This window comes from Podarcis vaucheri (genome assembly GCF_965113315.1).
Source record: "Podarcis vaucheri genome assembly, chromosome: 4".
NCBI lineage: Eukaryota > Metazoa > Chordata > Lepidosauria > Squamata > Lacertidae > Podarcis > Podarcis vaucheri.
This window is the reverse complement of record NC_138762.1, coordinates 4,633,010-4,659,349: the sequence shown is the minus strand read 5'-3', so window position 1 is coordinate 4,659,349 and position 26,340 is coordinate 4,633,010. Positions and strand designations below refer to the sequence as shown.

The following is a 26,340-nucleotide window of genomic DNA, read 5'->3' as shown; positions in this document are numbered from 1 at the left end:
GGTGGGCGGTGCGCTGAATGTCACCCCCCCTCAGTGAGGGCACGAGGGGTGGTCCACCCCCACCACCCTGCCTTGCTATGCCCCTGCACCCACCCCAACAAGGACTAAAGCAATGTTTTTGGCTTCCTTATGGCAGTCTCAGAACAGATTTGCTAAACACGACTTGTCCCCTGCCCCTGGTGAGCAAGAAACTGAACTGTCCCAAGGCAAGCACTTGGGGAGCAACTACCCAAGCGGTTGTTATTACATTCGTACCTTGAATCCCAAGCGCCTTGGTGCTCAGGTGTTTTGGTTCCCAAACACCACAAACCTGGAAGTGAGTGTTCCGGTTTGTAAACGTTCTTTGGAACCCAAACGTCCGACTTGGCTTCTGATTGGCTGCAGCAGCTTCCTGCAGCCAATCAGAAGCTGCGCTTTGGTTTCCGAACGTTTTGGAAGTCAAACGGACTTCCGGATTGGATTCTGTTCAACTTCTGAGGTATGACTGTATTATTATTATTTTTATTATTATTACCATCTGCCCTTCACCCTGAGGAACCAGGGAGGGTCACAACAATTATAAATACAGTGGTGCCTCGCAAGACGAAAAGAATCCGTTCTGTGATTCTCTTCATCTAGTGGTTTTTTCGTCTTGCGAAGCAAGCCCATTGACGGATTAGCGGATTAGCGGCTTATCTGCTGATCGGATCAGCTGATAAGCGGCTTAGAAAAAGGGGGGAGGGGGGAAACCAGCAGGAACTCGCAAGACATTGGTGTCTTGCGAAGCAAGCCCATAGGAAATTCGTTTTGCGAAGCACCTCCAAAATGGAAAACTCTTTCGTGTAGCGAGTTTTCCGTCTTGCGAGGCATTCGTCTTGTGGGGCACCACTGTACAGCAATAAAAATGATTTAAAGAACTTATTATCATGTGGTTGTGCTGCGTAAAGAATTCTTCAAAATGGTCTGGAAATAGCAATAGATTATACTCACTGCCAAACCCCACAGGTTTACTCTGTGCAAAGGCATTGTTCTGGGATGAAAAGAGGCCTCCGCCGGTGCTTGCTGTCCCAAACAACCCACTGGAAGTGCCAGTCGATGTTCCAAATCCGAAGCCAGTGCTGGTAGAAGAAGTGGCTGGCTGGCTGAAGGTGCTGGAACCAAACAACCCTCCTGGAACCAGAAACATCCAGTCAAATCAGACACAAGAAGGGGTGGGGTTATTTGATGACGAAACCCATACAAAGATATGCACAAATCCATATATATATGATATATGTATAAATGTTTTCAGCTATACACTTTACGTCCTTGTACAATAATTCTTTTGTAATTCCCACCCAGCCTTCCATGACAGCTCTTGTACATCTTAATTAGCCGCATATACAATAATACCTTCACCTTGTTTTCAGCCTTCCCATACCCTTTATATTATCAACTGCTGGTCAGAAGGTATCCACTACCTGGAATTTGTATTTAAGATCAAATTTTGTAAATATTCCCCTAGATGCTCCCACTCACTCCTCATCTGTTTACCATCTACATTTCTTATTTTGGATGTCATACTTGCAAGCTCAGCAGATTCCATTAGTTTATTTAGCCATTGTTCTTTCCCTGGGGTTTCTCTTTGGTTCCAGTTTCTCACCTATACTATCTTTGCTGATGTTGTTGCGCATATATATACGAAAAAGTTATGGGCTTTTTTTGGTAACCCATTTCCAATTAGCTCGTTGTACACCATTCCCCAAAATTCCTTTGCCTGATTACATTTCCACTATAAGTGAATAAATGTACCCTCCATTTCTAGACATTTCCAACAGAGTTGTGACTCTTTTTTATATACATTTTGGCCAGTTTGACTGGTGACATATGCATAAAACCTAATGGGATGAAGATCCATTTGTGTATTTCAACAGAAAAAAAGCAAATAAAACCAGTTTATAAAATTACGAAGATAAAGTGCCTAGGCAAACAGATTTTGTTTGTTTGTGGCCCTCTTCAGTGAGGGCACTCCACAAATGGAGCACTAGCACTTCAAATGATTCCTTCTTTGTTGTGGAACAGTGTCCCTCTGATAAAGGAGGAAACTGGCCAAGAACTTCAGCAGATTTTTTTTTTAATGGGCAGACTGATAAGGCAAGAGGATCACAGGAAGGGTGTGACTAATCTGGCCCCATCTATCAGTCAGAGGAGGTGAAGCAGCTCCAGGGATTTTGCTGTCCCCTCTGCTCCAGTTGCCACTTGCCCTGGGACTGCAAAAACAAGGAGAAAGGGGTGCTCTGGCCCACCACCTACTCAGAAACAAAGGTCACCAATTATCTTCCAAGCAAGAATTTCACCAAGGGAGGCTCATTCTAGCCCAAACTGGATATAAATGTTTAGTTCCTCGAGGCCAAAACAATATCCTTCCTCTGCCTTTTCCCTCTGTTTCCCCCTTCAATAGTCTTTTTCAAATTTGTAAACTTGATGACAGTCTGTGTCTCTCTTTTTATTGATGCAAGCTACTTTGAGAGGCATCATTTTTCAGAAGAGTAAGATAGAATTGCTCCTGTGGGTTCTTGGGCCCTAAGAAGCTTGGGTCTTAGGTAACAGCCAGCAGCTTAAACTGAGCAAAGCAAAGAGGCAAACAGTGAAGGGGTTCAAGTTAAGGAATAAGAAGCAGTGGTAATACCTGTACCTGGCTTGGTCTGCGCAGTCCCGAACAGTCCTCCGGCATTATTATTTGTTCCAAAAGCAGATGTCCCAAAAGCTCCTCCACTTGTAGTGCCAAAGCCAGCATCTGCAAAGTGGTTAAGAGTTGGGAGATGAGACTATATATGGTCTGAATACAGAAGGGGCTGAAACCACATCGCAATGAGCTGGTTGTACAGCTGAAGTTGACTTACAAGAAGTGAAGTTATTTCAAATGCAAGTCTAGCAATTCCTGAATAGAACATGGTTCTGTAAGACATCTCTATTAGGAATGCAAGAGTCTTCTGTATGAGAGCATGTGGCAACTCAGCCAAATATCTGATAGGCAAAATGTTGGCTTTTCAAGCCAACGTCAAAGGAGGTTACACTTAAAGTTGAATTAGCCTCTTAATGAAAACATTAAAAACCCAAACTGGCGGCCTAGAACAGGGGTGGCTACCCTGTGGCCCTCCTGATGTTGCTATGCTACAACTCCCATCGGGAACACCAGAAGAACTTTTCAACACTGGAACGGTCTTCCCCTGGAAGATGGTGGACTCTCCTTCCTTAGATGTAGGGGTTGGATGGCCATCTCTCTTGAGCTGCAATTCCTGCATTGCAGGGGGTTGGACTAGATGACCCTCGGGGTGCCTTCCAACTCTACAATTCTATAAATCTATGGTCATCTATGGCTCATTCTAGCTGGGACTGATGAGAGTTCAACAACGGCGGAACAGGTTCCCTCACCAGCTTAGAAGTGAACTAAATGCTTTGCATCCAGGTGGTCTGAAGTCTATTCCTGCCATGTCCAGTTAAACGAGATCACAGAGCGGGTAACGTGCAGTAACTGTGCCAGGATCGGCAAATAGACTGATCTGGAAACATGGCAGCACCCTGTGGCCCTATTCATAGGCTTATCCACCATTAGCGCCTACGTCACTTACTCTGCCCAAAAGTTGAAGTCGTCCCAAAGCCACCTGTGTTGCCTCCGAAAGGCGTTCCAAATGATTTGTTAAACATTTTGAAGTTGTTTCAGGTTCTCAAGGCCTAAATGAAGAAAATAAAAATAAAAACTTAGGTGAAATCAACATTTGGCCTTATTGAGAAATGCCAGATAAATACAGGTATTAGAAATGGGTGGGTGGGGGGAAATATATGGCTATCCATCTCATTACCATTAATTACTGCACATTGCCATTTTCAACATGAAAATTTCTATCCTGCTTTGGCCAGCCTGATGCTCCTGGAAAGCTCTTTAAAAGGACATGGTAGCAAAGGCCACCTCCAGGATCTCCTGCAAAAGTGTATCCCACCCAAAGGCACTGACTGTACTGAGGTGATGAAATTCATGTCTGGGCTGTACTACCTGAGACATCAGGTTTGCATGTATGGCTCTCACCGAGAATTTCTACACAAACATTTCTACACCAACAAACGTAAGTCCACTGTCTATAGAAAAATAGATATCCATTATTTTCCTAGCATGCTTTAGGGAGCTAACATCCATTAGGAATAAGATCTTTTCTGTAGCTATTCCGTTGTGGAACAGTAACTTCTGGGAAGTCTGTATGTGTTCTGCCCAGATCATCTGCTGTAGGGAGGTGTAACCACTTTAGATTCCATGAGCAATTAGCAGAGATTCTCCACATTTTATTTAACTATAATAGTTGGCTATATTTTTCCTTGAATAGAAAGCCAGCCTAAAAATATTGTAAAATAAAGAAGCGGCTGAACATTTCCATTCTTACATCTTGTATGAAGTCCTAAGCATTTCCCAATCATTCCACTACTTATTCAAACTCTCACCTTTATCTTAATCCAGGCTACTTCACGTGGACAAGGTTCATTCACTCAGGATTCCCATCACCCTATCATGAAGACAGACCCCAGTTAGTACTTCATTAAAAAGGAAAGCAAAACTAAGGGCTTGAGTTTAACATGAGTGTTGGAGTTGTGGGAGGGTTACTGGTTTGTTTTGTTCTTGTTTTTATTACCGTATTTTTCGCCCTGTAGGACGCACTTTTTCCCCTCCAAAAATGAAGGGGAAATGTGTGTGCGTCCTATGGGGCGAATGCAGGCTTTCGCTGAAGCCTGGAGAGCGAGAGGGGTCGGTGCGCACTGACCCCTCTCGCTCTCCGGGCTTCAGGAAGCTCTCCCACGGCTTGTGGAGAGCTGCCTGCACCCCGAAGCCTGGGGCGCGCTGAGCTCAGCACGCCCCAGGCTTCGGGCTTCGCACAGCTCTCCGCAAGCCTGTTCTGGGGGCTGGGGTCGGGGGAAGCTCGGGCTTCCCCTGCCCCAGCCCCACGCCTGGGGGGGGAAATATTTTTTTTCTTTATTTTCCCCCCCCCCCAAAAAAAATTAGGTGCGCCCTATGGGGCGAAAAATATGGTATGTATTTTCTGTTTTTATCTTGTATTTTTATGTTGTGAGCCGCCCTGAGATCTATGAAGAAGGGAGGTATACAAACTGAATAAATAAATAAATAAAATAAAATCATACCTCCACATGCTTTGGACAAGGGGTTTTGCCAAAGCCGACAAACAAAGCTCCCTCAAACATCACTGCAAACAAAGTTCTGCTAAAAATCACCAGTTTTTAACTTTGGTAGGCATGGCTAACAGTGTTCAAAACTCCCATTGTTCTAGGCATGTTTTGCGACAGGGAATTTCATTAGCACAAGCAGTTTCTGAGCTCTGGCCACAGTACTGCGCCTAAGATTTCAGAGCAAAACTGCAGAGCGAAAGGAAAGGAGGACCTTTTTCTGCCTCCCGACTTCCAGCTACTCTCTGAAGGCTGGAGAAGAGATCCTCTTAAGAATATTATGGGGGTGGGCAGGGGAAGGACTACACCATGTGAAAAATGAACATAATGTTTTAGCTGCAGTTCATTCATTTTCAGCTTTGTATTCTTGCTATAAAAAAGCGTGCCTAGACATTTCACTGTTGCATCCATGACCTAGGTTTAAGGTGCCACTTAGCTCCTAGCTTTCATATCTCAGTTTCTAAGACTGATGGCTCCATTGTGTCTAAGGTTTCTTAACAGGTAGAGCATAGGGATACTGGCCACACAGAAATGGAAGTTTTTAAAAACTCAAACCAATGCCTGTATGTCACTGAAAGTTTCTCAAAAGCCAAAAAGCTTATTCACATGGCAGCATCAATTCTTTACATTCTCCAGAAGTGGCCCTGGGTTGAGATGGTCACACAGAGAGGATTTAAACTACACAGCTGCATGCTATCCTGGTGGTTTCAAGGAACTTCCAAGGACCAGGCATTAGCACTTGCACTCATTACAACCTCCTTGTCAGTCCTTCCCAAAGCTACTGATATGCACCACTAGAAGCTAGCCTGTGGCTGTGTGATCTTCAAACCATCTAAAGCAGCCTTTCTCAACCTGCGGGTCCCCAGATGTTGTTGAACTACAACTCCCATCACCTCTAGCTAGCAAGGCCAGAGCTCAAGAATGACGGGAGTTGTAGTCCAACAACATCTGGGGACCCACAATTTGAGAACCGCTGATCTAAAGTAACCTCCATCTGAATGTGCAACCACCCCACAGTACCATCACTCATATACAAATTGTTAGACTTACTGTCTTGAATATGTGCCTTCAGTCTAATCCAGGCAGTAACAGTGGGCTTGCTATGCAGAAAAATCATTTGGATTAGACCAGGCATAGGCAAACTCCAGCCCTCCAGATGTTTGGGACTACAATTCCGATCATCTGTAGCTAACAGGACCAGTGGTCAGGGATGATGGGAATTGTAGTCCTAAACATCTGGAGGGCCGGAGTTTGCCTATGCCTGGTCTAATCTAAATGATTTTTCTGCATAGCAAGCCCACTGTTACTTTCATAGAGCCCTATCCCTCCTGCTGAATGTACAGTATTAACAAAACAATAGTTTTTATTTTCAGCTTTCATTTATTTTCTAGCTGCCCAACTAGCAGAGACTAAAATATTACTCCAGTACCATATATTTCAACAGCTTACATCTATCCTAACACTGGACAACTTTGTCACTGCTGTTCTTTATACTTCCAATTTCATAAACTTATCAAAGCAATATATTACGCACTGAAGTAGGCACATATTTTTTAATTAATTTGGTTCTATCCCACCTTTCCAAAAAGCAGCTAAGGGCAGTGTGCATTTCTCTTCCACATCATGTTTACCTCGAAACAACCCTGTAAGTTAAGTTGGCAGAGTGGGGATTCGAACCTGAGCTTCAGTGTCTAAAAATAGCTGTGTGAATTTTAGCTCTGCTACCAATGTTTCCATTTAAAAAGTTTCACCAATTCAAAAAAATGCAAAGAAATGCAACAATAGTTGCCATTTAAAAATATGCATATGTATCCAAGATAGCGTTTAATTTATGAAAACACTCAGGAGAAACATTCAAGGCAGCATGACAAACACTTTTTCATCCACCAATAACATTGTAGGGCCATTAAATAATATAACTTAAAAAATAACCTTCATTTGGGGTAAAAATTCTATTGTATGGTTCCCCAATTGCCTCTTAACACTTTCACTTACTGAAAAACAGTTCTCTAACTAATCCTGGTGCTTATCTTTTTATACTTCAAATAGCTACACACATGGCAGAACCTTGTTTCCAATGCAAGAAGAAAATAAGAAAAGGCTAGTTCTTGCCCTAGTAGAACAGGGCAAAGGCCCACCTAGTCTACTGGCCAGATGGGAACTCCAAAGCAGAACCGGAGAGCAACGGTAGGGATTGCCAGTTACTGCTTCTGAGAGCGGAGATGGAGCACTGCCATGACACAGATATGAACTCAGGTCCTGCTTTCGGGTTCCACTTCATATGCTTAAGTGTCATCCTCTACTCTCACTTGCACGTTACCCCAGCAGTTGTTGTTTTCTGGCTGGTAGCAGTTCTTTAAAACCTCTTAGGATTTCCCAGCTCAGCTACCTAAAGAGCTTACAAATCAGAGATTCTGGAGAATAAACCTGGGTCCCTCTGCTACTGAGTGAGAGGCCCGCCCCAAATAGGCGGAAAACACAAATGTAAACACACAGAGACATTGTACTCACTCATCCCAAAGTTTACACCGATGCTTCCTCATACACTGCATATGACTATGCAGTGACACTTGCTATGACACTTGCTCCCACAGCCACCAACTTGGATGGTTTTAAAAGAGGATTAGCCAAGTTCATGGACGATGTCACGCAACCAATGGTTACTAACCATGATAGCTAAGCTCTGCCTCTAATGTTGGAGGCAATAATTGTTACATAATGCTATAATCAGCAATGCTTCTGAATACCAGTTACTGGAAAATGAAGCACGGAGAAACACTCTTGTGCTTGTGGGCTTCTTTCCCTTTGGGCCATGTGTTTGGCCACTGCAATAACAGGACGCTGGACTAGACGAGCCCCTTTGGCCTAGTCCAGCAGACATGTTTTACAGTCTTTACCTACTGTATGCCACACCGAAGGCTGTCAGTGGCTGTCCCCAGATTTTGAAACCCCTTCCCTAGAGAAACCAGATGGACTCCTCCTTGTTGTCCTTCTGTTGGCAGGTGACAACTTTCTTGTGCCAACAAGTGCTAGGGAACTGACTGCTTTTAAGGAAAGGGCTGGTGCTGAGACAATCTGTTTATTTTTACAGTTTGTTGTTGCTGGCGTCAGTCAGTCTCAAGAAATAATGCAGTGCACCTCGATGCTGTATTGTTTTTAATATTTGACTGGACGCCGCCCAGAGTGGCTGGGGAAACCCAGCCAGATGGGCGGGGTATAAATAACAACATCATCATCATCATCATCATTATTATAAACCACTGCATTAGCAGCACCGATGTGACCTCCCTGGGGCGCAAGGCTGGGCAGTGTGTCTGGAGGTTCTGGACTGCCCAGAAGACAAGGCCCCCCAAAAAAGGAAAGCAGAGCAACATATCTGGCAGCAGCTTGCCTGCAGGAGCTGCCAGAAGGAGGTGTACAAGGTGGCATTCTGGATTTGTGTAGGATCGACTCTTTAGCTTTTTCTTACAAAGATATTCCATAAAACAGCAGAGCTTTAGGATTAGAATTTTCCTTCTCCTATATAGGCGGCCCTATTCAGGGAAGTTTTTAATGTATGATATTTTAGTGTTTTTTGGTTTCTGTGGAAGCCGCCCAGAGTGGCTGGGGAAGCCCAGCCAGATGGGCGGGGTACAAATAATAAATTATTATTATTATTATTATTATTATTATTATATGGCATACTAACATTGAGGATGAATCCTTTTTCAATTATTGGGGTTTTTCCTCTCCCCTCGTTTTTTAACTGTTTCTGCTCTAGCTGTAAACCACTCCTTGAACCCGATAGGGAAAAAGGCGGGATATAAATACAACGCTAACAATAACACACTAGCGGATCCCTGCAAGCAACCCACAAGTCCCGGGACCACAGAAGGGGCTTCTTCCACGTCACTCTCGTGCGCTCGGCGCTGCACAAAGACCCCGCTCGCCCCCATGCCCCTCCCAGGCTCCACTCACCCTTTCCCAGAATCCTCCGGGGCCCCGGCGGGGCTTCACCCGAGCCTGGCCTGGGCCTGGAGACGAGGGCGGGCCGCGCGCTCCTCCGCCCCGGAGCCTCAGCGCGGGAAGGCGGCTCGGGCCTCGCCGCTCGCTCGCTCGCTCGGGTGTGCGCCTCGGCCGTACACGCCACGAACGGAGGAGGCCGCGGCGGCAGCTCCACAGACACCCGCCTTGGCTGCTGTCGCCTCACGCGAGAGGTCGAGAAGCGCCGAGGGAAGTTGAGGGGGGAAATAAGTGCGTCACACACGCACGTCCGTCGCACGCATGCACGCTGACGCCTGGCGCGATCGGCGCCTCTTATTGGCTGGCTGATCCTTCCTCGGAAGGCGTCGTTGCGTCGCACGGCGGCGCGCCGAGGCCGTCAACTCCGCGCTGGGCTCCTATTGGCCGAGCGGTCGCTCCGAAAGCGTAGCTGCGCCATGAGCCGGCGCAGTCCGGTCCTGACCGCCTGTATCCCTCCCCCCCCCTTCGCGCCGCTCGCAATCTCTGACGTCAGCCGCAATAGGCAGAAAAGCAGCCGATTGGCTGAGAGGCCGGCTGGGGCTTGTTGCTGGGTGGCGGCAACGAACATCCGGGCCACGAGGAAGTGCGGTGGCGGTTTTGAAACGGGGAGGAGCCAATCAGGATCGCCCTCGGGTTTCCATAGCAACCCCTCGAGAGGGTGACAAACCGAAAGCGCCGGGTTAAGAAATAAATAATGGGCGGCACGATCCTTACCCGGGAGTCGGCCCCATTGAAACCAATGGGGGCTCCTGCCGAGTAAGCTAGCGCAGTGGGCTCCTGCCATTGTCCCAGAAACAAAGCCGGGCCTGAGCCGCTGAAGGGCGCCGCCAACAAAAAGCCGTGGTGAAACCGGTCCCCTCCCCCCCCTCAGACTACAACTCCCATCGGCCCCTGCCAGCGCGGCCCTCGCGAGGGGATGACGGGAGTCGTAGTTCGCGAGGGGGGGAGGAAAAGGGCGCTTCGCCAGGCCCGTTGAGGGGGCTACGAAAAGCCCCCACGCTGAGGAGAAAACCGGGCCCTCATAAAAGCCCAGCCGTGGGGGGGGGGAGTCCCCGGTTCGAAGGAGACACGTTAACTCCCTCAGGAGGAGGAGACGACTCTCCCCCCTTGTCCAAGCCCCCTGAGCATGTGCAGAGTGCATCTAAAGGGGAGCCAGGCGGTCGCGGGGGAGCCGCCGCCGCCGCCCTCCGTTTGGAGGGGGAGAAGCTCCTGGAACGCGGCCGGGGCGGGTCTGTCGGAGGCCGCGCGGCCTCCCACTGGGGCCTGCCTGGGCGGGCAAAGGGCGGGAGGCTTCGCCTTGGCCCTCCTCTCCTCCCTTCTCCCCTCAGAAGCGGGCCCGGGCCGAGGAGGGAAGGTCTCCCGGTTCCTTCCGAGGCCGAGGCAGCCGAAGGCGCCGCTCCGGAGCGCTCCATGCCGAAGCTCCCCTCGGAGGTAACGGCGACACGGGCGGGCGAGAGGGAGATGCGGGGCCGGGTCGGAGGGGGGTCCCGCCGGGGCAGCGGCTCGCTCTCTAACCCCGAAGGCCGGCTTCCCGAAAGTGTCCTCCTCCCCGCAGCGGGGGATTCAGGGCCGGCCCTCCCGTCAGCTGCCTCGGGAGGCGGCAAACCTCCACCTGGGAGCAGGAGGGCACGAGGAGAGCCCGGCTGCTGGATCAGGCCCACGGGCCCCACTAGGGCCGGGGCGCTAGAGCCATAGGTCGCCCCAGACCAGTTCGAGGTCCCGATCGTCATCCCCGTTTCATAATTTCTGACCTGGCAATATATTGCAAATCACGATGTGTGCTATGCGAAAAATACAGTGTGTGGGGGATACCAAGTAGCTCCATCCTAATTTCAGGCACCGTGACCAACTACCAGGCTTTTAGAAGACATCTGAAGGCAGCCCTGTTTCGGGAAGCTTTTAATGTTTGATGTATTATAGTATTTTAATATTCTTTTGGAAGCCGCCCAGAGTGGCTGGGGAAGCCCAGCCAGATGGGCGGGGTGTAAATAATAAATTATTATTATTATTATTATTATTATTATTATTATTATTATTATTGCAATGTGTAGCTGGTGGTATAGCATGATGTTGAAAACCATGTATCGCCCGGGCACCTGGCCCAGTATCCTGTCCCCGCGAACAGATGCACTGGGAGTTATGAAACCCCACAGTCTCCAGACCTCCCCGAGGAGCAAGCCTGGGCCACGTGCCTGGGGGTCCTGGGCTGCCCAGACGACAAGACCCCCACAAAGGAAAACAGCAAGGTGTTGGGCACCAGCTGGGCTGCAGGAGTTGCCCGAAGTAGGCAAGCAGTGCGCCATCTCAACCGCCTTAGGGACTCCGGTCCAGATCTGTGGAGGGTTTGCTCCTCTAGCCTTGCCCCTTCTGGGAAACATGGTATTTGAGCACAAGAGCCCTCATCTCCTGTTGGAGAAGAGATCTGTGCATCATGTGCGTTGCCCTCTGCTTTTATAACTGCCCCACAGACAGTCTCTGAAAGTCTTTGTAGACTATGCAAGTCAATGAAAGAAGCAATGGGTCAGATTCTTATCTGGTGAAAACAAGCCGTAAAGCTTTGTTTTATAACATCCAACACAGCCAAAGTGGTCCGCAAACAGACGTAGTGAACAGTGATTCCGGATATACCCACTGTTTTGTAGAATTCTTCAGCACAGCAGAAAGATACAGAAATGCTTCATAAACCCATCTATATGGTGAATGGAATTGTATAACAACAATAGCTATGGAGCAGTGGTCATAAAGTTATTTTTGTTGCCTTGGTTATTACTGATTTGTCCTCTGCTTCAGGCACCCTTGGGTAGATGGGGGGCACGCGGGCGTGAAGTGCTTGGGCTGGATTTTGTGACATTGGGCAGTATTTCAAGTCTGGTTTCCAGCGTTCTTGAAACTCTCCAGCACACCTTTTAATTGAGTGCAATGGGTGCGTTGCGTATAGCAGCTGGCGTAACCCTGCCTGCTCCCAGTGGGCCCCACCCGCACGGAAGTTGTGCCGTGAATTTTGGCACTGTGGTGGCTGCTGCCATCACCTCTCAGCTGCAGCTATAGGGTAACACACCCGTCAACTGTGAGTGCCACAGTTTTTTATATCAAGCTCCTGTTGCAGTCACTGCAATGGCTTCACTAACCGAGTCCAGCTGGAGCAGGAAAAGGCCTGCCTTAAGCAGATGCTCTTTGTGAGTCAGAAAGGGTGACATTGCTCTCAGGTGAGCTCTGCTGCGGGTGTGGCTGGGTCCTGTGTGACAGGCTGAGTGCCAGATCTGACCTGCCTAGTTATGAAACCATTGGTTCACTTCCTCCTCATCCCTTTTCTTGTGTGAACAGTAAATCAGACAGGGCCTACGTGGAGGAGAGACTGTGCAGGCACAGTTCTCGTCTTGAGATGGAAGGCTAGGCCTTGGTGGTTCAAGCAGAAGTCCTGAAGAACAGGAGTTGGTGTGCCCATTTCCCCAGCAGGTGAGGCTGGCTTTCTCCCGCACGGGGGATGCAAAGGTGTTGGTCACAATTGTCAGTATCCACTTCGCAGAGCATGTGACAGTGCAGGGGGTGTTGCAGGAATTTATGTATAGGTTGGGGGGTTGCCCCTCCAGCAGATATCATGCACATGCAGCCCACTACCAAAACCAGCACCATCACTTTTGTGATCTGTCCCCACAAAACACTTCATCACAGTTTCTTCCTATCTATTCAAAAGGGCCTTTGCTGCACGATACCAAATATAACAGTTCACTGACCAATGTATTTATGTACTGGCTCACTGGGAAAACTTCAGAAATTCATATAGACATGTGAGCTCAGCTACTCAGCAGCCCCTCTGCCTGAGGGATAATTCCTGGCATCTTGATACCTGAGTGCCAGACAGGTAGCCATTCCAGAAATAACAAACCCAGATGGAGACAAAAGGGTGTGATGAACTTGGCTGGGAAACAGGGAAATGTAAATATCTCTTTTGTTACACTGGATGGGTGTTTGGTGGAGGGCAAGGGGAACCATGGGGCAGGGTCCAGGATGCTCAGATCACTGCCACCAGACTTCCCCAATCATGATGTAACCGTGATGTATGAGTGATGTAGTGGGAGGGGTGACATGGGGATTAGCACTAATAAAAGTTTGGGTTCTCTTTTGTTCGGGGCTTCCACCTTGTTCCACCTTGTGGGAGTCCTGTCGCGACAGTCTTCAATAAAGACCAAGCCTACTGGCTGCTGTTTTGGTCTGGTATTCCTGGCTGGTGTCCTTGTTTTTTTGTCCAAGGGAGCCCTCAGATTTCTCCGTTAACAGGTGGGAGAGTCAGGAGGCCTGTATATCGTTGAACAACTCTGGACTCTTCTCCATGGGGAAGAATGGAAGCCACCTCCACATGCCCACCCCTACCTTTCAGAAGCTAGGTTGGACAGGCCTTGCACCCCACCCAAGGCGGAGAGCTTTAAAGCTATTTGTTTATTATTATTATTATTATTATTATTATTATTATTATTATTATTTTATTAAATTCCCATGCCGTTCTTCATTCGGGGATCACAGGGTTCTCTTGGTGGAAGAAGGCAGAGTCCTCCACATTCTCAGTCTGCTTTGCCCTGGGAGTCATGCCAGGCAGCCTTCTGGCCTTGCACTACCCAGCCTTGCTCCTCAGGGGGCATCTTACATGGCACAGCAGTAAGTCCAGGAGGTCAGTTCCAGGTGGCAGGACAGTCTGAGATCTCGGAAGAGCCTCCTAATAAGCAAGGCAGACAGCTTAAAGGCTCCTTCTGCACTCGGGAAAAAATAGCGCTTAAGCTCTCCACCTTGTATGCATTTAATTTGTGCAGTCACAGCTGGCTTGACACCAGTTGCTTAAAGCTGATATAATGCAAGTTAAATGCATGCAAGTCGAGTGTCCTTTTGCAGTTCTTCCAGCAGCATTGTGACCTGGTGGCAGTGTTCTAGTTTTGCACCAGCCGCAGCTTTCAAGCCAACCTGGAGGTACGGAAGCTGAACTCAGGGACAAGGTAACATATTTTCGTTTAGAAGACGAGTGATTTTGTACTGGAATTCATTTGAGAAATCTCAGGTGGCTGCCGTCCAGACCTGGCGCTTTGTCGATTTTGCGATGGAAAGAAGCCCTGATGCCTGTGAGCCCCCACTTTGTATTCCTGAGTAACCAGATACGCATCCCGGTGCTTTTCAGATCTTTATCCATAGCCGTGGAGACTGATAGGGAATACTCTCTGCTGCTTCTGAAAGAAGCACAGCACAAATGCTTGTCTTTCCATGCGCATAGGTTTGGCAGCATGTTCCAGCTGCCGCTCCCTTTGGATCGGGACGGGACCCTCTTCCGCCTCCGTTTTACCACCCTGGCAGTCGGGACCGTGTGCTGCCCGCTCTTTGGCTTCCTCTTCTGCGTCATCTGGTCCCTGTTCTTTCACTTTGATGAAGCCACTGCCACCCACTGCGATGTAAGTCCTCCTTGAGTGTTTGTGTGTGCATTTAAAGATTGCCGTATGTTGGAATTTTATCACCATTGTTATAGTACAGTCACGTCTTTTACGGGGATTCGGTTTCAAGGGTTCTGGGTCATTTGCTTAAGAAGAGCAGTTAGAGTTAGTGCCAAAGTCCTGTTGCAATAAAACAGTCTTCACCTCCCTGTGGAAGGACAGCAGGAAAGAGCCAGTCTAGCGTCTCTAGGGAGGGAGATCCAAAGTTGCCAGGGGGCAGCCACTGAAAAAACCCTCCCACACATCAACACCATATGTGCCTGAGAGGGTGGCAGGACAGAGATTAGGACCTACCCAGGCAGGTTTGCATGGGAGAGTACAATAAGAGTGCATAAGACAAAGGGATCTCTGCGGAGGCTGTCTGGTCAGAGCTAACAGAATTCAGCCAGCAGGGACTGAAAACCTATATTCAGCCTTTGTGAGTGAAGGGTTTGGGGTGCTCCCGTTCCCCTTGCCAGCTATGGCAAGAGGAACATTGCTGTGGGGGTCAGAGGCTGAAGCGCCTGTAGGTAGGAGAGTGACACCGCAAGACCAGCAGCAAATAAGCCCCAAAGTCCAGCATCGTGAGAAGAGGAGGCTTGTGAGCAGCGGGTGCCTGCCTGCAAGGGGAAATGGTGGTTCTCCAGCTTCTCCACGGTGGCAGGTCACAGGGAGGAGAACTGTCAGATTTGCAATACCACTGACTTCAGTTTTCCCCTACAGGTCCCCAACTACCTCCCCTCCATCAGCTCTGCCATTGGTGGGGAGACCCCTGAGCGCTACATGTGGCGTTTCTGCATCGGGCTGCACTCTGGGCCCCGCTTCCTTGTGGCCTTTGTCTACTGGAGCCACTACCGCGGCTGCCACTGCACACACCCCCGGTACCTCCGCCTGTGCAATGCGGCCTTCGGCCTCAACCTGCTAGAGAACACGGCCCTCCTGCTGCTGACCTACGTCTCCTCCTCGGAGAACTACCGTAAGTATCAGCGCTTGGTGCAGCGCCAGCCTGGCTTATTGGCAGGTGGATGCCTTCTGGTTTGTGGGCCTGAGAGTTTGTGGGTTGTCACTGGGGCACAACAGCACTGCCCTTATGAGCTGGTTGGGAGGGGGCTGGTTGGCTGGAGCCATCGTGCCTCCTCTGGTCCTCTCTCGTCTAGCCTGCTCTGCCTCCTGCCCCAGATCTCTGTTCCAGACTCTCTCAAAGAATCATAGAATTGTCATCTAGTCGACCCCCCCTGCAATGCAGAAATCTCAGCTATTGAATCGCTGACAGATGGTCACAGTCCGATTCATGGGCAATCGAAGTCCCGGCTGGGGACGTTGGGACCGGGGGCAAGATGGCGGGGTGAGAGCAGGAATGGGAGTCCAGAAGCCAGGAGTCAGAAAGCCAAGGGTCAGAGAGCCGGGGGTCCAGAAGCCGAGGGTCTGAGGGTCAGGAAGCAAGGAGTCGCGAAGTCAAGGGTCTGAGGATCAAGAAGCAAAGATTCAAACACAGCAAGGCAAGGAACATGTTGCTGTGGCAAAGAGTTGAAGGGAAAATGCTGACCTTATATCCCTTCCCGGCTCTTGCCACCACGTGCTGTGAGTTGCCAGTCGGCCTCACCTGTGAGGCCACATGTTGCCTCTTCAGAGCAAACTTAGGAAGGCCCCAGTCCTGCAAAGTCCTATTGGTCACAGGGCCTGGCTCCTGCATGCACACCTGACACAGATGGCCATCCAGCCTCTGCTTTAAAATATACAGTGAAGGGAGACTCCACCACCTTCTATAAGGGAGTCTGTTCCACTGTTGTGCCGCTCTTACCATCAGAAAGGTCTTCCTAAGGATTAGTAAGACTCTCCTTTCTTGGCATTTGAATCCATTGGTTCGGGTCCTCCCCACTGGAGCAGCAGAAAACTGTTACGATATTGAAGCAATGCAGCCGTGAGCTACTGCTAGCTTGAAAGCAAAACATAATGGGAATGTTGGGACTGTTCCGTGGGAAACAGAGGGACAGTCAATTCACAGTGCAGAGGGCACCGGAATTAGCTCAGAGTGTAATATGAGCTGTACAGGAAGTACAGGAGGAGTTTGTCTCTCGGCTGCTGAAGTTTGAAGAGAGCAGACGTGTTTTCTGTAACGCTGCAAAGACAGAAATAAAGGCATGTAAATACGTTTCTGTCTATCTCTTTCCCCTGCCTGGGGGGGGGGGGCAGGAAAGAGTGGTGTGTTCTTCTCACGCTGAGAAGGATCGCCTATCGCAACCTCTGCCTGGATCTTGCCGGGAAAGCAGACAGGGAGGTCAACAGGAGACCAAGCCGGGTGCCTGGGAGAGTTGCCAGTTTCTCCTGATAAAGGCTTGATTTCCGACATCTGGTAGCACAGAGCTGCAGCTCCCTCTGGCTTCTATATGGCTTAGGCAGAAGAACACTTTCTCACTAGGCACGAGGTTCAGATGCACAATAAGCGGTTACTTTTTATGTTGTGCCTAGGAGTTTGCGCGTCCCCCGTGGCTAGTTGAACTCTTGTGGTGGCGGCCGCTTCTGCTTCTTGCTCACAGTTAGCATTGCATGTCCTTTCTTTGCTGCAGTGATCCACGAGAACGCCTTCATCCTCTTCATAGCTTCGGCCCTCAGCCACATGTTCCTGACTTGCGTTTTGTGGCGAATGACTAAGAAGCATGCAGTAAGTCCCGAGGTACAGTCCCCTCTCTCTCTTTCATTGGCGGATGTGAGGAGGGTTTGGAGCTGAGGGCTGAACTTGGCAGGCTTGCCTGGGTCTCGATAGCGCTGCTTCGGACACCATGTTTCCATAGTTGTGCTTCCAAATGTGTTGATTTAGAGTACCCCATCCACATGTGGTGCCTGGGCAGGTTAGATACAGCTTGGTACATTTAAAACAAGTAAGACATAAACACTCTGATCTCATCAAAATGGTTGTTAGATGGGTGTAACCCATAGGTAGGCAACCTAAGGCCTGGGGGCCGGATCCAGCCCGCGGACGGTCTGGGAATCAACGTGTTTTTACAGGAGTAATAATAATAATTTTTATTTATACCCCGCCCTCCTCAGCCAAGGCCGGGCTCAGGGCGGCTAACAAGCAATAATAAAAACAAGTTGAATGAATACAACTTAAAAACAAGATTAAAATATTGAAACTTTAAAATATTAAAATGCAGCCTCATCACAGGAGGAGAAATGAAAAAGAAAAAAGAAAGGGGGGGGGAGGGAATCAAATTGGCTCCAAGCCAAAGGCGAGGTGGAACAACTCTGTCTTACAGGCCCTGCGGAAAGAAATCAGATCCTGCAGGGCTCTGGTCTCATGAGGCAGAGCGTTCCATCAGGCCAGAGCCACAGTTGAAAACGCCCTGGCTCTGGTTGAGGCTAATCTAACTTCCTTAGGGCCCGGGACCACTAGGGTGTTGCTATATATGGACCTTAACGTCCTCCGTGGGTCATACCAGGAGAGGCGGTCCCATAGGTATGAGGGTCCTAGGCCGTGAAGGGCTTTAAAGGTCAAAAGCAGCACCTTAAATCTGACCCTGTACTCCACCGGGAGCCAGTGGGGCTGGAAAAGCACTGGGTGAATATGCTCCCATGGCAGAGACCTCGTGAGGAGCCTCGCTGCAGCATTCTGCACCCGCTGGAGTTTCTGGGACAGCTTCAAGGGTAGCCCCGCGTAGAGCGAATTACAGTAGTCAAGCCTGGAGGTGACCGTCGCATGGATCACTGTAGAATGTGCCCTTTTATTTAAAATGCATCTCTGGGTTATTTGTGGGGCATAGGAATTCATTCATTTCCCGCAAAAAAAAAAATAGTCTGGGCCCCCCCACAAGGTCTGAGGGACAGCGGACCGGCCCCCTGCCGAAAACGTTTGCTGACCCCTGCTGTAACCTTTCCGTCTCTTGAGATGTATATTGTTACGCACCACCCCAATCTCTGAATGGTGAGAGACTCCAGGGGTTCCAGATGCTTACCCAGGGCTCTGTTTCCTTGGAATTAAGGTCAGCGGATACTGTGGTGTCTTTAGGACAACCTTGGTTGTCAAACGCCTTGGTACGTTTTGGCTCCCGAACCCCGCAAACCCGGAAGCGAGTGTTCCGGTTAGCATACGTTTTTTGGAAGCTGAACGTCTGATGCGGCTTCCGCTTGAGTGCAGGAAGCTCCTGCAGCCAATCAGAAGCTGCGCCTTGGTTTTCGAACCGCCTCGGGAGTCAAACGGATTAAGTTTGACAACCAAGGTACCACAGTATTTGGTTTTGTTTACATGTATATATAACCTGCTCATAACACGGCAGGGCTCACAGCATCAACATCCCAACAGGTCTTGCTTCTCCATCGGTCACAGCTTTGGATCCAGCACGGAGCAGGCAGGCCACTGGGTCTCCAGCTTCCAGCCTGTTTCCCAGCTCAGCTCACATACAGTTCTCTCTGGCTATCAGCTGTGTGGGTTGGAAGAAAGGCCGCCCATTAGTAAGGACTCTTGCAAGCTAGCTCATTCTCTGGGGATGCTGGTGAGGACACTGAAGTGACCAACTAAGGTCGCTGTCTTCCAAAGAAACTCATCTGACTACTTAAGCAAACTCCTATTTGATTCTATTCCTCCCTGGTTACCAGACCCCAAGAACTGGAAGGGATTCAGTGTATCATCCAGACCACCACCTCCAAACCCACAATCTAAATTATGGGCAATGGGGAGAGCAGCAACTGGTGGAGTTTGGTATAAAATTCTGCCACCAGAGGGCTGTCCAGGTTTGCTCAATATTTTACTGATCATTGTTTGGAGCTTTGTCTTCTCAATAATTCCTTGGCACTTGACTTGATGTCAAGTCCCGCAGGACCCTAGTCTCTTGTGACAGAGCATTCCACCAAGTTGGGGCCCATACTGAAAAGGCCCTGGCCCTAGTTGAGACCAATCTAACCACCTTGTGACTTGGGACTTCCAAAATGTTGTCATTTGTGGACATTAAGGTCCTCTGCGGGGCATACCAAGAGAGGCAGTCCCATAGGTACGAGGGTCCTAGGCCTAAGTGTGTCAAGTAGTGCACTATAAGGTACTTCCTCCAAGTACTAGAACCCAGGTTTGACCAAATGAAGCTGATTGGTGGGAAATTAAAGAGCAGACAAAAGAAAGCACTTCTTCATAAAATAAAAACTATGGAGTTGGCTCCTGTGAAAAGTACGGATGGCCAGCAACATGGCTGGCTTTCAAAAGGCATGAGATACACTCATGGAGGAAGAGAAGGTTGTCAGGACAGTGGCTAATCCTGAGGGTGGCTGTGCTCTCTCTGCACCCCTAGAGGCCATATGCCTCTGAATACCAGTTGCTGGGAAGGGCAAGGGCGGAGAGTTGCTGTCACACCCAGGCCGTCTTTCGAGGCTCCCTGCCGGGACGATTTGTTGGACTAGATGGGCCCACTTTGGCCTACATCGTAGAAGCTCTTGCACAGGACTGCAGGGCAAGAATTGCAAGCTGTTGGGGAGGGAGGGTTGGAGAGCTGAAGACACAGGGAAGTGAAGCAAGGAATGGCAAGGAGCAGGGTACTGGGTATGTGTCTCTGTGTGTGGAGGGGACAATAGGCACCAGGGCCAAGAGAGAGGAGGGGCTGCATGCTGAGGACAAGCAAGGGGACGGACGTGTGTGTGTGTGTGTGTGTGTGTGTGTGTGTGTGTGTACTTGGGAGCCACTGACTAAGGGAGGTTAAAGAGGAATTTTGACACCGCCTGCGCAAACACAATGAATTGCCACCTGCCATTTCCTGTGTGAATTTTTACATAAGAGATTTCTGCTTGCGGTTCCTGCTCCTGGCTTCCCTCCCTCCCGTCTGCCTTGTCACTTCCGCTCTAGCGCAGAAGGGCTGGGCTTCTCACGCTGCCACGGAGCAGGTCTTGGGCCCCAACAGCGTGCTAGTAGGGGACACGTTAACACAGTTCAGCCCCTGCGCTGCTCTGCTACTTGTTTTATTTATTGCTTGCATTTCTGTCCCGCCTGTCCCTGTCTCCAGGGAGCGCAAGGGGCATACATGGTTCTCCCCACTCGTTTCATCCCCACAACAACCCTGTGTGGTAGGTGAGATTTGAGAGGGAGAGTGACGGGAAACCCAGGAAGCTTCATGGCCAAGTGGGAATTTGAACCCTGGTCCCTCAGGTCCTAGCCTGACCCTCCAACCTCTACACCACACTGGCTCTATGCTAAAGGAGCAAAAGGGGCAAAGAGAGAAACGAGGAGCAGGAGAGCCACTCAGACACAGAAATGTGGGAGCTGTAACAATTTGGACTAGAAGACTGAAATGGCTTTCCGTATATCACTAGAAAGCACCGGAGAGGTTACTGCCATTGCCCGAATTCATGTTGAACCCAGTTTTCTAGAATTGCTGCCCTGTTCTCCGCCTTGACCAGATGCTTTGCCGTAGCTCCTCCCATCCCGTTGCTCTTTCTTATCCCCTCCCACTCCCCCCCCCAATAATTTTTTCCAAATATCTTAAACACAATACAGCTTAACGATAATATTCTCCTATCTATATACTTCTCCCCTCCCACTTGCCCCCATCTCAAAACTTGTTTTTCCCCCCTGTTCTTTCTAAACCTTCCACTTTCCCCCTGAAATCTTTGTGCTTCTCTTTGACAAAGGCAAATGGAAACGAAAGCTGCAATCTAAACATTTGTGGTTTGGAGTTTCTACGCCCCGGGGTGAGACAGTGGTGGGGGTTCCCCTTGCCTGCATGGATGGGCAATAACCAGAAGTGGGAGGCCTTTTTCCCACACCCTCTATGGCCCAGCCCCTCTGTCAGACTTTTCTCGTGGCAGAAGGCCCTCTTCCTCCCTGGGGTGTGGGCCCAGGCATCATGCCCCAACCAGCTCTTAAGCTATCCCTCCCTCCCACCCTCCTTAATGCTTCTGCTGCTGTTGCATCCCATTTCCCTCAAATAAGCTGAGTCAGGGAGCCAAGCCGAGCGAGGATTTGTACTTCCCCTATATTAGCGGTAGCAACTCAGGGCTGCTCTGCGTTGGGGCGCTGTGTTGAGCCTGTCAGCCGTGGAGACACCCTTGGCGATGAGCCTCCCCGCCCTTTTGCTCTTTATCCCTTAAGGCAGCGTTTCCCAAACTCTGGTCCCCAGCTGTTTTTGGACTACAACCCCCACCATCCCTAGCTGGCGGGGCCAGTCGTCAGGAATGATGGGAGGAAGCTGTGATAGGCAAGTTGTGGCCCATCTGTAGGAGCCCTGGGCTTCAGAGTGTGGATCTGTTGTGAGTTGCACAACCAAATGGCCAGTGGGAAGCTTGCAAGCAGGAGTTATAAGCGCAGGAGCCCTCTCCCCTCCTGCTGTTTCCAGCAACTGGTATTCAGAAGCATCCTGCCTCTGATAGCGGAGAGATCACACAGCCATCATGCCTAGCAGCCGCTTTTATATAGCCTTATCCTTCGTGAATTTGTCTAAGCCCCCACTCAAGTTGCTGGCCATGACTACATCTTGTAGCAGCAAATTCCATATTTTAACCGTGCTGTGTGAAGCACTCCCTTCCTTTCGCTTATCTTGAATCTTCCAGATCTCAGCTTCCCAGAGGTCTAGCGTTATGAGTCACAGGGAGAAAAACGTCTTCACACCATGCACAAACGTAAACCCCACTCTCCTACCTCCTCTTACTCGTTGATTTTCTCAGCTAAAAAGCTCTGAACATTGTCACTTGGCCTCCAAAATCCCTTGATTACTTGGGTCACCTTTTCCAGCTCAACAGTATCCTTTCTGAAGTGAGGTGGCCACAGGTGACCTCCCTACTCAGTTCTCCTCGTGTTCCTGTTGCTGCAAACAGGCTACATGCTAAGCCTTGAGGAGCAAGGCCTCAAGTCCTGCATCCACTGCTGCTGAGTGGACATGCGTGTGCAAATGTGGGGCTGCCAGCCTTCTCCCTGGCGGGAGTGACCTTGCCCCTCTCCCCCTCTCTTTCAGGAGCGCAAGTCCTACAAGTGGAAGTGGTGGCTGTTCCTCTTCAACCTGGTCACGTTCTCAGTAGCCGTGTACTTCTACTTCCGCCACAACTGGTACTGCGAGCCCGGAGGTAAGTCCCCTTTGGGGATTCAGCCTCTTGCTCATGCTTAGAAACTTTGGCTGCCCGGTGCTGGCGCTTGGTCTGCGGTGCCAGAGCACCCTACGCGCCTGCTTTGTGACTTTCCTTTCTAGGAGAGGGTTCCTGTGGCTCTGGTGTTGTTGCTTGCCCCATGCCTCCTGTTTGCAGCAGATGAAAGATGGGCACAGGGCGCTTAGTGGCTCCTGCGCCCCATTAACCGCTAGGCGAGGGATAGCCAACTTGGGCACCCTCCACAAGTTGGTGAACTCTTAACTTCCAGCAGCCAGCAGGGCCTCTAGCTAGGGATGAGAGTCTGAACCCAGCAGCACCTGGTGGGCAGGTGTACCAGGAACGTGGGTGTGTTTCTGTGTCGTCTTTGCCTGGTTTGATGTGGTGGGGAGGCAGAAGCTCTGTCGAGCATCACTCTTTTTTGCTATAGACATGGCTGGGAGCCTCCCTCTCGCTGCCTGCATTTCCCTGAGCTGAGACGGCCTTTTAAAACTCCATCCTGTTTTCATTGTATACATACGATTGTGTATCATCTGACCCGTCTACTGCAATTATTAACTTTGCAGATGACACCACTATAATGGGTTTAATAACAGCGCTATATCAGCATATAGAGGAGAGGTCCAAAAAATATCTACATGGTGCCTAGGGAACAACTTGGTGTTGGACTTTCGGAGGAAGAGAGGAAAACTAGCCCTACTGTACATTTGGGAAGGCTGTGTGGAGAGAGTCTCTTCCTTTAAATTCCTAGAAGTTTATCTCAGTGAAGACTTTACTTGGAAAATAAATACAACCCAGGTGGTTAAGAAAGCCCAACAGAGACTCCATCTCCTCAGGGTATTGCAAAAGAACGATGTCAATCAACATTTGATGATCTCCTACCGGTCCACAGTAGAAAGTGTCCTTTCATTCTGCATCATGGTGTGGACTTTCGGATTTGGTGGGTGTGCGTCAGTAAAGAGGGGAATTAAGACTAGGAGAGCTGAGTGGGGGTGCTCGTGTAATCTCACTGTATACAAGTTGTACAAATGACAATAAAGTATTTCAGTCTAACTGGATCACTTACCGTATTATCTGAGCCACATGGGAAATGCTTGCCAGAGAGTGATTGACAGGTGCCCTTGAGAACACTGAAAGGCAGCTGTGTGCAAGAGGCAGGTGTGTTGGCAGAACATGTGAAGTGTTCCTCGGGTGGAACTGAGCATCCCAGGAATCCTGGGGTAAAATCCATGTTTCTAGCCCTTATGGACTCAAAATGTATAAGCTGTGCTTGGCACTGTTTCAGACACCTGAGATTACTGACCTTGTTTCCCCCTCTTTCTTTCCTTCCCTAGTTTACACCATCTTTGCCTTCTTGGAGTACCTGGTGGTTTTTTCTAACATGGCCTTCCACATGACTGCGTGGTGGGACTTTGGCAACAAGGAGCTGGTGGTCAGTTCCCAGCCAGAAGACAAACGCTTCTAGCAAAAGCCTGACTTTGAGCTGAGGGAAAGCCTCTGGATTTCTTGCGGGGAGGAGGAGCAGCCTGCTTGCCAGCATCAGATCCTTCCGGCAGGCCCCAGGACATTTCAGAAGGGGCACCTGCGACTGGGCTGAAAAGAACCAATGGGCCCCGTAGGAATTGGGACCCTGCCGTCATATGTCCGACAACAGAGCAGACGGTGTGGCTGGTTGACGGGCCTTTTGATCAATGGGACATCTTTGTAAAAGTAAAAACAAAACTCAGAATGTGCTCTGCTGCCAACCCAGGACAGGGACAGAACTGGCCCTGGACTAGCCCACTGGGGCTGTGTGTTGTGATGGTGACAAGTCCAGCGGCTCTTGAAGGCAGAGACTCCTTGCCCGGATCTGGGACTTGCCTGAAGGAGGTTGTTGTGACTCCTTTTCCCACTTGGCCCTTAGCAGGAATGCCAAGTGCTTGTCGCCGGTCCTTTGTCCCAGTGGGGTAGAGGGGAGTTTCTCTCTTTGCCTCTGCAAATGGCAGCCTGGCCTCCTTCCGTCTCATTCCTTCTCCCGCGTGGGGCTTTCCTGCTGCCCAGTGAGGTCCAGCTCTACGATAGATGCCTGCCACTGAGCTGGGCCAAAGTGCCAAACCCTGGGAGCGCCTGGACTTTAGAAATAAAATGGGGCTGGTGGTGAGACGGTCTCTCTTCCCCTTTCCCCAGCTTCGACACTGAAGTTCCCTAAAGCGAGTTATGCATATTCTGCACATTGGAACAAGTTCTGCGTGGCGTCAGCACCCCCTTGCAGCCCCCGGGAGCTAATCATCTCTGCCTACCTGCTGCTGGAGCTTCTCTGCCCTTGAGAATTCACAGACCCTTCCCCCAAATTCCTAGAAACCTCAGGCAGGCAGGAATTGGGGGACAGCATTGGTGGGATTCATTTGCTCTTGACTGTGACGTTTTGAAGGTACAGGGCTGCATTGGACATTGGTGAAAGAACCACCTGAGAGTTGGGCTCTGCTGGGAAAGATCGGGCTGGGAGACATAAAGCAGAAATACGGACATTGAGCTGGGAGGGTGCAGAAGCACTTAGAGGACCAAGCAGGGGTCCTCACCTTAACCCTTGCACACCTTGGGTCCTGGGCATCAGCTCTTGATCCAGGCAGAGGGACACAGGTGCTTCTCCAAGCATAGAGATGCAGAGAGGCTCGCTTCTCCGCCCTGCTCAGAGCCCACCAGCAAGAGAGATCAGGAAGAAGTGGCAGGATCAGGCCACCTCCGTGAGGTCCCAGAAGCCTCAAGGGAGGAATCCTAAGAAAGGGTCGTTTGAGGCTGATCCAGAGGTCCAGCCTGGGTCAAGCAGGGGGGTAGGCTGCAGCAGAGAGAGACCACCAGCCAGGGGCTTGGGATCGATAGGGAAGAAGGGGAATGGCTGAGGGAAAAGCTCCTAGGAAGTGAGGGCTCAGAGCAACCAGTAAAGACTGAATGCAGGTAACTTGGTTCTCCAGGTAAGAAGTCTCGGGTCAGCGGGTGGAGTCAGGCTAGCCAAGGAGCTCTCCGGAAAGGAGGATTGGAGAGAGCAGCTTGTGATGCGTCTACTAGCGCAGGGTTGCTGTTCCAAGGCAGGGATGTTCTGGCATCAGGCCAGGTTTTCTCTCGTGCTGCTTGTCCTCCCACATCCCTGGTGTGGGGGCCCCTTTCCATCTCTGTGACAAGGTGTGTGTGTGTGTGTGTGTGTGTGTGGAAAAAATTGTGCTGCCAGGTGTCTATTTTCATTGGCTCCCCCCCCCGATGAAATAAAGCACTGAGTATTTTTTTTCCAGTTGTAGCAGCAGTTGCAGTGGACCAGTTGCTCCCTCTGCCTGATATCTGCCCTAGCTGACAGGAGGAAGGGGGGCATCTTTACCTGCCTTGCTTCCCAAGGTCTTCCAAGGGGGAGGTGCCTAGGATGAAACTGAGACCTTCTGCATGCGAAGCAGCTGCTCTGCTGCTGGCTTGAGGCCACTCTCCTATCAAGGAGCCGTGAACTACACTCAAGCCCCTGAGCCTTTGGTTTACTGCACACCTCCTCTACCCCCTGAGTTTTTGAAGCTCCTCCCTCAGCCCACAGGGACTAGCACCTTGTCTGTGTGCAAAGGCTGTAAAACATCACCTCTCCGACACAAGGGGCGAAGCCATGCATACGACTGGCAGGCTCTGGCATTGG

At 50.0% G+C, this 26,340-nt stretch overlaps 2 protein-coding genes across 7 annotated transcripts in view; one reads left to right on the top strand and one right to left on the bottom strand.

Annotated features, from left to right (window-relative positions):
- The window catches only part of NUP98 (nucleoporin 98 and 96 precursor), a 44,915-nt gene extending 35,489 nt beyond the window's left edge, over positions 1-9,426 (bottom strand). For 2 of the 4 annotated variants that reach the window (XM_082218963.1, XM_082218966.1), the window contains exons 1-5: positions 9,145-9,425; positions 4,453-4,514; positions 3,591-3,693; positions 2,648-2,755; positions 970-1,149 (exon numbers count right to left, since the gene is read on the bottom strand). In XM_082218963.1, the coding sequence (XP_082075089.1) occupies positions 970-1,149; positions 2,648-2,755; positions 3,591-3,666 (364 nt within the window). In that variant the 5' untranslated portion in view covers positions 3,667-3,693; positions 4,453-4,514; positions 9,145-9,425. Of the gene's footprint in view, positions 1-969; positions 1,150-2,647; positions 2,756-3,590; positions 3,694-4,452; positions 4,515-9,144 lie in introns of all 4 variants that reach the window. The other 2 variants (XM_082218965.1, XM_082218964.1) reach the window with 2 other exon arrangements.
- Positions 9,427-9,733: 307 nt separating this feature from the next.
- Positions 9,734-25,952, top strand: PGAP2 (post-GPI attachment to proteins 2). 3 transcript variants are annotated; one of them, XM_082219496.1, is made up of 7 exons: positions 10,478-10,620; positions 12,514-12,645; positions 14,447-14,621; positions 15,363-15,615; positions 17,207-17,313; positions 22,565-22,673; positions 24,026-25,952. In XM_082219496.1, the coding sequence occupies exons 3-7, from the start codon at positions 14,457-14,459 to the stop codon at positions 24,154-24,156; spliced, it is 765 nt and encodes a 254-aa protein (XP_082075622.1). In that variant the 5' UTR covers positions 10,478-10,620; positions 12,514-12,645; positions 14,447-14,456; the 3' UTR covers positions 24,157-25,952. The 3 variants fall into 3 exon arrangements, with proteins under 3 accessions (XP_082075621.1, XP_082075620.1, XP_082075622.1); XM_082219495.1 differs by lacking the exon at positions 12,514-12,645 and having other exon boundaries at positions 9,734-10,620; positions 17,207-17,301; XM_082219494.1 differs by lacking the exon at positions 12,514-12,645 and having other exon boundaries at positions 10,459-10,620.
- The last annotated feature ends 388 nt before the right edge of the window (positions 25,953-26,340 follow it).

Coding starts and splice junctions, on each gene's coding strand:
- PGAP2 (XM_082219495.1), top strand. CDS start 10,316: ATGTGCAGAGTGCATCTAAAGGGGAGCCAGGCGGTCGCGGGGGAGCCG. Junction 10,621..14,446: donor TGCCGAAGCTCCCCTCGGAG/GTAACGGCGACA, acceptor CCATGCGCATAG/GTTTGGCAGCATGTTCCAGC. Junction 22,674..24,025: donor CTGGTACTGCGAGCCCGGAG/GTAAGTCCCCTT, acceptor TTCCTTCCCTAG/TTTACACCATCTTTGCCTTC.